We start from the raw sequence: 10,350 nt of genomic DNA on the forward strand, positions 1-10,350 counted from the left end.
TGCTTTGCTTTGCTTTGAGGTAGCTTTTCATTCGTAGTGAGCCCCCAAGTGATAGTGGTCCTATGCTTTCTAACTAACACTCTGCATTGATTATGACTGCCCCTTTCCTATGCTCCTCCTCTACTCTCTTAAATGAGGCCTTCTTGACAACAAACCATATTTGATATGCAACGCAATGACAATGACCTCCATTTAATCCTCTCCTTTCTATCGCTTGTTCCATCCGTTCCCGTCCCGTCTCGCCTTCTTTTCTTTTGATGAAAATATAGATGTCTAGGGATGAATTGAGTTTTGATGGTTGAATTATCCTACCCCTCGTAAGTTGGGAGTTTTTTTTTTTTTTGTAGTTTTACATCGGGATTAATGGATATTTGATGTGCAACGCAATGACAATAACCTCCATTTAATCCTCTCCTTTCTATCGCTTGTTCCATCCCGTCCCGTCCCGTCTTGCATTCTTTTCTTTTGACGAAAATATAGATGTCTAATTGAGTTTTGATGGTTGAGCTATCCTATCCCTCATAAGTTGGGAGTTGTTTTAGTTCTCCGATTAATGGATTTGAATTGTTGGTCCCTTGGTCGAAGATATATGCATAATATCAATCTTAATATAATATTAGTGGATAAAATCATCAAACTAATGAAAAAATGAATAAATATTGGATCCGTACCATTGATTGAGACCTTGCAAAATATATATATATATATATATATATATATATATAGATATATATTTTGCTCTATCAGCGAATATTTTGATTGTGGAAATATTTTATGGTTGGTGGACTCGTCCTTGCATTAACCTGATTTGATCTGTAATAATATGAATGAATTTTAAAAGAAAATAATTTTTATCCCTCGTAATTTTTTTTTGAAAATTATAGTATTAAACAAACTATTTTTTTTTTTTCGAGAAAAAGATTTATAAAAGGACCCATGAATGGCTGGGATTTATTCTGGGTGCGCTCGTGGTTAGTCTCCAAGTGTTTTGGGTGTCTTGATTTTTCATAGAAGTTAACCTTTTTGTAGTCTCCAAGTGTTTTGGGTGTCTTGATTTTTTATAGAAGTTAACCTTTTTGTAGCTAGCACATGTGCCTTTGTAGTGCTTCTACGAACATGTCCGTTTTTTTTTAATGAAATCGTAATAAATGTTAATATGTTTCTAACACTTATTTATGACAACAATTAAAGTATTTAATTCTCAACTTGCCGCTTGTGACATACATCGGCTGTGTGAGAATAAAATCAATTTTTTTTAACTTATAATTTGAAAAGAAAATGAAACTAGAACACAAGTTAATGTTTTAATTATAGCTACCTGTTGAAGCAATTTCAAAGGAGCAAACTCTTGAGGTCATTGATTTATTAGTTCAAAATCATAGCGATCACCTACCTAAGATATTTTTATTTTTGCTTACGAGCTTCCTACACCAAAGTTTCTCGTAATTCTATTTAAGTGGAGGACTCCAAGTAAGAGATGATCTATTACTTAGTATAATAGTTAAGAAGTTCTCAACAAATGATATGCAAGAAACCAAGGTTTCATTGAGAATCAATGAACGAACCGTTGTTGATCTCGATTGAGGTCAGCTACCGAGCAGATAACGAAATCTCGACCATCTTTATTTGAAATTAAGTATAGAGGTACATTAAATATGACAAATCTAGAGTAAGTTGGAAACTGAAAACACTTGTGATTGTCTCGCATTATATAACCAAGAAAACAACGTAACCAAATGATCATTAGCAAACAGCATAAAAATCAACTATTACCAATCTAACAAATTTAGAAGTTTTAAGGTACCAACCAACCTCAAGCTTGTTTCGTGTAGAAACGTAAGGCAACTGCCAATCCCAAAATTGCAAGCGGGACGAGGAACTGGAGGAGCTTGATGATGAACTCTGACGTCTTGTCCTGATTGTAATGAGGCTGTTTCGGAGGCGTGTATGCGACCTTCTTCGGAACTGTCGAACCATCAATCTCTCCGACATAGTATTGATCCATCATTTCTCTTGCGTTGTCACTGTGCCCCACATCTTCAAAATCATCCGTTGCATCTTTTCCTGATCGAGAAAAATCGAGGGATCGCACCGTGTAAACGTTAGGTGTTGTTGTTTCGAAAAGTACAAATTATGGACAGTGGGTTAGGATTGAAACTCTATAAGCTGAAATAGCATACCTGTGGCTGATAACAAAACATCATCACCTCCAGGATGGTCGTCTAAGAATTTGGTCACGTCATATACCTGTTCAGATAAACAAATGGACCAAAGAGTTCAGAAAGCTGGTGTACTCAGTTGAAAGAATCTGGTATAATTCTACACGATTCTATAACGAACACATATCCTAAGCATAGCTCAACTCGTTAATGCATGCACTCCTTCACCAAGAGGTCAAAGCAGGTTCTTCCCTTCCTGTAAGAGCCTAAACCCGTCACTAGCAAATATTATCCGCTGTGGCCTATTACGTATCACCGTCGGCCTCACGGTTTTAAAACGCATCTATTAGGGAGAGGTTTTCTACACCCTTATAAGGAATGTTTCGTTCCCTCTCCAACCAACGTGGGACCTCACATTTCCGAAGATTGACCATAATAGTTTTAAGGATTAAGCTGACTGCCTAAGAATTTAACCCAAGACCTCGGAATGTAATCTCAACGTTTAAACATCCCGAGCCATTACCACTAGGACTACCCTCTTAGGAGTAGGTTTGGAATATCATAGTTCCAACTAACATCATTTACTTTTGTGCATGAAGAATGCCAAAGAATATCCAGTACAAATCTCCAAATCAGTTGCATACACAATAACATTTTAAAGTAAAGAACTGTCCAATGTTCGAAGTAGGATACACTAGTTCTTAAGTTCGAAGAATTCATCGACGCATTCCGATCATTCCAAACATATGAACGACCATAATAATGAGTACCTTTGCCAAGACGTCCCCATGGAATTAAAACATAAAGCGAAAGAAAATCCCCAAAGATTATGGTAGAAGGATTTCCAGATCATAAAAAATATGCCAATGGAACAGCCATGATGAGCTCCATATTAGGAAGGGGCAAAATTATCAAAGACTAAGCTTCTCTACCTATAAATCTTCATATCATTGCTATCTCTAACTCAAAACTAATCATCGTTGGTAGTTCTGATGAATTTTCATCAAGAAAATAAACTTATATATCAGTTAATTTCAACGATGTAACACGAGATACCTGGGTATGAAACGGGCAAGCTGTACATTATCCATAGTTCTTCTAAAAAAGGAAAGAGCGATTTAGATGAAAAACTGTAAACTATCCGTACATCTTCTAATAAAGGAAATTATTTCCCCGTTCGAAGGAGATTTAGACGAAAAACTGTAAACTATCCATAGATCTTCTAGTAAAGGAAATTAGTTCCTCGTTCGAGGGAGATTTAGACGAAAGACTGTAAACTATCCATGGATGTTCCAGTAAAGGAAATTATTTCCCCGTTTGAGTGAGATTTCGACGAAAAACTGTAAACTATCCATAGACTTTCTAGTAAAGGAAATTATTTCCCCGTTCAAGTGAGGTTTAGACGAAAAACTGTAAACTGTCCATAAATCTTCTAGTAAAGGAAATTATTACCTCATTCGAGGGAGATTTAGACGAAAAACGGTAAACCATTCATAGATCATCTAGTAAAGGAAATTATTTCCCCATTCGAGTGAGATTTAGACGAAATACTGTAAACGTTCATAGTTCTTCAGTTCGGCCTAGTTTTTTTTTGTATGTAATTGTATATTCTTTGGTAAAGTCCCTAGCTCACAAACTCAAGTCTCATCGGCAAGAAGATAATGTCCAAAACAGCTTAATAATCAGGAAAACAAAGCAATCAATATGAAGATAAGAGTACCAAAAAGAAAAAAAAAAAACTTAAAACGAATTCATACCACACTGTACTGGTTTGAAAATTAGCACAAAACCTAAGTGACAGTCAATGACTCCATGTTCGTATGAAATAGTATGAAATCACCACTGTAACTACAAGCAAGAGCCATTAGGTTGAATAACAGACAACAAATAGATCATAAAATCCTGTCCAGAAACTACAGATCTAAACAGTTCAATACTCTATTAGAATGCCAAAAACCACATCTATAGTCGAAATCAACAAGTTCAATCAAAACAAAACAACACAAATCTGAAATCTGAAACAAAATCCAAACCAACGCCGAACTCCACCGCCAGAACAAGAACCAAAATCCACCCAAAAACTCGCAGAATCCGCGAGTAAAACGGAAAAATCATAGATCCAGAAGACCAAGAAGAAGAAGAGAAATGGATTATATATATATATATATATATATACCTTGCCACTGATGATGAGCCAACAGTCCTTGTGATTGTTGTGCTCAGCGACTTCCTTCAAGGTGAAGACCTTTTCTCCGCTACCCATATGCTCGAATCGGGTTCGTCGATCGAATTGAGGGGGCAGAGAGAAGGAACTTTTGGGCTACAAAACAACGATGGAAACCGAATGTAAAACAATTATATACTCTATATATATATATATATATATATATATATATAACTGAAAGGAGAAATTAAGCTCACGGAAAGATTTGGATGTCAACTACAAAAAAAAAAAAAAAAAAAAAATTGGGATTCGGTAGTAGGTGAGATGGAATGACGATAGTGTTTGTTTGAAATGCAAAAAAATAATGGAAACCCAATCAAAAGTGGTCACAATTGGTTGGCAACAACGTGCAACAACACAGACACCATCTCTAAGATCCATTATAAGCCGATTTTTGGGACCATATATATATGTGTATATCTGTGTGTGTATATATATATATATGTTTGTGTGTATATATATATATGTCTATATATATGTGTTTGTGTATATATATACACATATATGTATATATGTGTGGGTATATATATAGGTGTATATATATGTCTAAACTTTTAGATTATATCAATTGAAGTTTTAAATTAATAATTATAAATTTTAATTTTGAAATTTTGAAAGTGATATTGGAACGGATCTTTTGAACTTTTGTAAGTGAATCAATTATTTAAAAATTTAAGAGTTTGATTGATATAATTATAAGTCACGTCAAATTTTGTTTTTGAGATTGTGAAAGTGACACGTTGAGTGTTTGAATTTTATATTTAATTTATAATTTCATGAAATTTTAAATTAGTTTCTAAATATTTATTGAACTTGGTTGAAACTAAATTAATAAAAATACTCGAAAATACCATTTTTACTTTATTTCTATATGAAAATCGTTAATATTTTGTTTCAAAAAATATTATTAAATTTTCAAAAGATTTTTAAAAATTCCTTTGAATTTTCCAAAGTTTCATTAATAATACTCTTAAATTTTTTTAAAAAAACATAAAAAAAAACACCTTTAAACATTTATTTAGTACTAGGTTGTTATATTGATAATAATAAATTTTTCTTATAAAGGTAAAGAGTGTTGTGACTATTTTTTAAAAATAGTTTTTAAGAAAAATAGTATTTTTTAATTTTTTAACTTAAAAAAATTTGAAATATATTAATGAAAATTTTAAGGGTATTTTTGAAACAGAGTTTTCTCAGTAATTCTTTTTTAATTTTAATAATATTAAAATTATAAAAAAAAAATGTTTTTTAGACAAAATAAAAGGTTGGTGAGCATTTTTATTAATTTATAATATTTTTTTATTAAAAAAAGAGAATTTAAAATTGGAATTAGAAGTCTTTACAATTGACCCAGATAGCCAACCATATCTACCAACCAAACGATGTACGAATTTTATTAAAGTAATAATTAATCGATTTATTTATTTATTTATTTATTTATTTATTAATTTGAAGTTTTAACACCCAAAACCAACCTTGAAATACAATGGGTATGCTTTGAACAATGGTATAGTCTTGCCAAACCTTTGAAACTTTGATTAATAGTCATCTTAATTTTAGTTTTTATTAACCATAATTTTAAATTAATATTTTATATTTACTTTAAACTTTTAATATAATTTTGATATAATTAACATTTTTTTTAAAATTAATAAATATATTAACTGTGTCTCGTATAACATTTAATTTTTAATTACATATATAATATACTCTTTTTTTTTTCTCGAGAACATATTATACACAAAAATTGGAAGCTCATAACCTATAACATGTTAAAAGACCTATTGAACATATATCTAAAAATTTAAATAAATACACGAGTAATTTCCGCTATATACAATTTGAGATAAATTTATTAATGAAATTATAGTGACCCGTTCTAATATTTTAAATCATATTAACTCATATATATATATATATATAAACAAAATTTATAGTTGGTCCGTAATTAAGTGTTGAGAATCGGGATGTTGCTAAAGATGTTTCCCGAACCCATCGTTCAGTTTTTATGCCTAAATCATACCGAATGACTTAGTTTTTACGGCTAAATTTCACAAAATTTTCAAATTGATTATTTTTTTTAATGTATTAATACGAATATGAAATTTAGGTTTTTTTTTTTTTATAAAATTCTCGATACTTTCGAATGCATATAAGATTAATTTGTGGATCATATGAATTTTATCAATTTTTTTAATAATTTGAATGGAAATTAAAATAAAAACTAATTGGAACACACATATATATATATAATTAATTAAATAAATAATAAAAAATATTTTTGATTATTTTTTTAATTTAGGGCTAAGCCCAAACATTTTAGGTGGAAGACGAATTAATGGGCCTTGAGAAACCCCAACGAAGGCCCAACTTGAAAGCCTCATATACAAATTGATATCTCTCTCACAATCCCGTTCTCTTCCAAAACCCTAGCTGCTCGCAGAGACTGAGAGAGTAGCCGCAGGATCAAAAATGGTGTCGGGTTCTGGAATCTGCGCCAAGCGCGTCGTCGTTGACGCCAGGCACCACATGCTTGGGAGGCTGTCTTCTATCATCGCCAAGGAGCTTCTCAATGGACAGAAGGTGGTTGTTGTTCGATGTGAAGAAATTTGCATTTCTGGAGGATTGGTTCGTCAGAAGATGAAGTACATGAGATTCTTGAGGAAGCGTATGAATACCAAGCCATCTCATGGTCCCATTCACTTCCGTGCTCCTGCCAAGATCCTTTGGCGAACAATCCGTGGGTAATGTCTATTCTCGCATTGTGTTTTCTATGCTTGTTTGTAGTAAGATAGAGATGAAAATGTGTGTTCGTTTGTTTTTGTTTTCCTTGGACGGCTTGTTTAGGTCCTGAATCGATCAGGACGGCTGCATCTTACATTTACATATTCATTGTGGTATTCGAGTAACTTGTTTTGTTCATACCTGAAAGATTTTGAAGAAAATTTGTGTTTCCTTGTTTTCGTATTCCTCGAAACGGCTATATTATAGTGTTGAATGAATTATGAGAGCAACTAAACAGTTGCGCAGGATATGTTTTCTATGATTTTGTAGCAATCTGTTTGGTTTACACTGTGTTTCCGATGTACTCTAAGTAATGATTGTGGATCCAATCGCATGGTTTACCATGTTTGATTGGCTTTAGGCTTATGCGTGTCATATTGAAACTTCGAATTGATTTGGCATACTTCCATTTCTTCTAAGAACCTAATCATTTTTCCTGCCATGATTTGAGCTTAGGGGTTTGGGTTTCCAATTTATCTGTTTGTCATTCCTATATGAACACTATTTGTAGGTCTACAACTTATCTGGTTACCATTTTTGTGTTATTTTAGTATGATCCCACACAAGACAAAGCGTGGTGCTGCTGCTCTTGCTCGTTTGAAGGCATATGAAGGCGTTCCACCTCCATATGACAAGATGAAAAGGATGGTCATCCCCGACGCTCTCAAGTGAGTTTGAGAATCAGATCTTATCAGAAACAAAGAATTAGATACAAATTATGGGGCTAGAATTAAAATTTTAGCTAAGAGTTAAACTGTATTCTTGCAAAAGTCATAAACAAAACAGTAGTGTAAGTAACGTTTATGTTCTAGTTTTATGTATTTATGTTTTCTCCATATTTGTGAATATTTTAGGGTTTTGAGGCTTCAAGCTGGACACAAATACTGCTTGTTGGGCAGACTCTCATCTGAAGTGGGATGGAACCACTATGACACTATCAAGGTACAATCATTATGAATGATTACTGAATGTTGGTTTCTGTTCATAATTTCTTTATTCCAAGTCTATCAAATCATATCATTTTGCCATATGTTTTTACATTGTGTTTGTGAAGATCATTTCTCTTTATTATGTATTCTGATTTCTGGGTTGTTGTTGTATCACAGGAGCTTGAAAGGAAGAGGAAGGAGAGGGCTCAAGCAGTGTACGAGAAGAAGAAGCAGTTGAATAAGTTGAGGGTCAAAGCCGAGAAGGTTGCAGACGAGAAGCTCGGTCCCCAGTTGCAAGTAATAGCCCCAACTAAATACTAGTTTGTTGCAAGATTTGTGTTATGGGAGAATGGAGTTGAGTTGCATTTGCATTTTTCTTCATAGCGTGCCATTTTGTTGTCTATTCAAGATGATGATGATGATGTTGGTCACCATTTTTCTTATCCTTTTTATCTTCGGATTTTGAAATTAGTTTAAATTTGGGGAATCGCATGTTATTCCTTAATCTACTTAGGTTCTTCATCTCATATTCTGAATTTTGTATTTATTTTTATGTTTTTTTAAAACTACATATTTCTCAAATTATCTACCTGGTTTTCATCTGCTTGAAGAAATATTTGATTTCTTGTTTAATTTTTAGCAGTTTTTTTTAAAAAAAAAATTCATAAGGTGGCTTAAAATATATAATGTGTGTGTGTGTGTGAAAAGTACTATTTATAAGTTTAATGATTAATTATGAGAATTTATTTTAAATTTAGATAATTAAAGCTACTTTAGTACTTTTTACATATTTCTTGAATCCAAACTAAATTTAGAATATTACAAATTTAACTTTTAAAAACATATATGATTAATGAAATGGTTATCAAACATATTTCAGATTAAAAAAGGATTACAACTACTTATAATTTAACCGTAGGAGGCATAATTAATTTGAGATTGATTTAGAAATAAGGGGTTCTGAGTAATTTGAAATACAAGTCATTGCATGAACTCAGGGTAAGAATGTGGGTTAATCACAGCTACTTTATTACCCATTATCAGTTGAAGTAAATAAAGAGTCGTACTCACTCTTATTCCAAGTTCCCTTGACTGGCTGCAGCCGAAAATTAATGTTTTGATGTTTAATTACCACAATGATGATGATGTGATAGTCCAAGCCCACCATTAGTAGATATTGTCCACTTAACTCATTACGCCGGCCGCTTCATGATGTTAAAACGCGTATGCTAGGAAAAAGTTTCTATACTCTTATACAATTTTAAGTTCATTCTCCATCTATGGGATCTCACATGTTGTTCGATAGAGAACAATTACGATCATTACCACAAATGATGTAGAGCCACGAAAGGAAACTTCCAAACCGCTCTTCAGCGTTTGCAGCCTACTCGATGATCATCGCCGTTCGGTCCTAACCATCTATTCTGATACTGTTTTCCTGTCGAAAGAAATTCGGTATTCTGATTTTTAATGCATTACAATACATGAACACAAAGAAAAGAGTTCAAAAATTGCAGGGCAGAATTATCGGAAGCTTCCTCACTGCCTATTTGAACTAAATGCGAGCAGGCATGCAAACCTATCAAGTTGCTTTTCTACCCATACTTCCATCCATGAGGAAACTTGATTTCCTGAGTACATAAGATGATGGAAGATTGTCCAGAACCTGTGAAAAATGAACAATTTAATGGTCAAGGAAGCATATATACGACTCAAAATCAAAGAAAGTTAAGCCAACACCACTTGAAGATGAAAAAATCACGCCTCAGCAAAGTCTTCAATGAAAAATTGGGTAATGAAACAATGTTCAACAATTGAGGAAACAAATTCATGCATATGCAATCATACATCATTTGATGTTTCTCTGAGAAAGAAATTGAGGGAAAAGGCAACACTATTGATGCGTAGAGTTATTGATTACAATTTTACTACAGTTTATCTGAGTACACTTTTACAATTTTACTACAATGTACTACCATATGTTTCACAAGTTAACTTTTAACATACCTCAAGCATAATTACCCAACATGGCTCCTCCTCCTCCACGTCTCCTGTTGGACAATGGTTATTGTTACAACTACATTGTAGAATCATAAATGCAGAGGGTATGCATAAAGGAGCAACAAATGTAACAAACCACTATCTATATTAAACTGTCTGCTGCTGAGTTACAAAGAAGAATAAAGAGAAAACAATCAAGTTTGGCAAATAATGGCAACAATAGAATACATTTAAAAAAAAAAAAAAAAAAAAA

At 32.7% G+C, this 10,350-nt stretch overlaps 2 protein-coding genes across 2 annotated transcripts; one reads left to right on the forward strand and one right to left on the reverse strand.

The window, feature by feature from the left end:
* Positions 1 to 1,602: 1,602 nt before the first annotated feature.
* On the reverse strand, positions 1,603 to 4,712 carry LOC111785438 (cytochrome b5-like). The gene is made up of 4 exons (XM_023665826.1): positions 4,581 to 4,712; positions 4,336 to 4,479; positions 2,181 to 2,247; positions 1,603 to 2,064 (listed from the first exon to the last, which is right to left on the reverse strand). Exons 2-4 carry the CDS (start codon positions 4,420 to 4,422, stop codon positions 1,814 to 1,816), a joined length of 405 nt encoding a protein of 134 aa, XP_023521594.1. The 5' UTR covers positions 4,423 to 4,479; positions 4,581 to 4,712; the 3' UTR covers positions 1,603 to 1,813.
* A 2,065-nt stretch (positions 4,713 to 6,777) lies between these two features.
* On the forward strand, positions 6,778 to 8,623 carry LOC111785437 (60S ribosomal protein L13a-4-like). The gene is made up of 4 exons (XM_023665825.1): positions 6,778 to 7,127; positions 7,719 to 7,835; positions 8,022 to 8,109; positions 8,274 to 8,623. Exons 1-4 carry the CDS (start codon positions 6,856 to 6,858, stop codon positions 8,415 to 8,417), a joined length of 621 nt encoding a protein of 206 aa, XP_023521593.1. The 5' UTR covers positions 6,778 to 6,855; the 3' UTR covers positions 8,418 to 8,623.
* The last annotated feature ends 1,727 nt before the right edge of the window (positions 8,624 to 10,350 follow it).

The sequence above is a fragment of the Cucurbita pepo genome, unplaced genomic scaffold, assembly GCF_002806865.2.
Source record: "Cucurbita pepo subsp. pepo cultivar mu-cu-16 unplaced genomic scaffold, ASM280686v2 Cp4.1_scaffold000489, whole genome shotgun sequence".
In the NCBI taxonomy this organism is placed as follows: Eukaryota; Viridiplantae; Streptophyta; class Magnoliopsida; order Cucurbitales; family Cucurbitaceae; genus Cucurbita; species Cucurbita pepo.

Bases quoted from the DNA above. Each gene is read 5' to 3' on its own strand.
- LOC111785438 (XM_023665826.1), bottom strand. From the start codon at position 4,422: ATGGGTAGCGGAGAAAAGGTCTTCACCTTGAAGGAAGTCGCTGAGCAC. The intron at 2,248-4,335 runs GTATATATATAT...TTATCTGAACAG, and splicing joins GGCTCATCATCAGTGGCAAG to GTATATGACGTGACCAAATT. The intron at 2,065-2,180 runs GTATGCTATTTC...TTTCTCGATCAG, and splicing joins TGTTTTGTTATCAGCCACAG to GAAAAGATGCAACGGATGAT.
- LOC111785437 (XM_023665825.1), top strand. From the start codon at position 6,856: ATGGTGTCGGGTTCTGGAATCTGCGCCAAGCGCGTCGTCGTTGACGCC. The intron at 7,128-7,718 runs GTAATGTCTATT...GTGTTATTTTAG, and splicing joins CTTTGGCGAACAATCCGTGG to TATGATCCCACACAAGACAA. The intron at 7,836-8,021 runs GTGAGTTTGAGA...TGAATATTTTAG, and splicing joins GTCATCCCCGACGCTCTCAA to GGTTTTGAGGCTTCAAGCTG.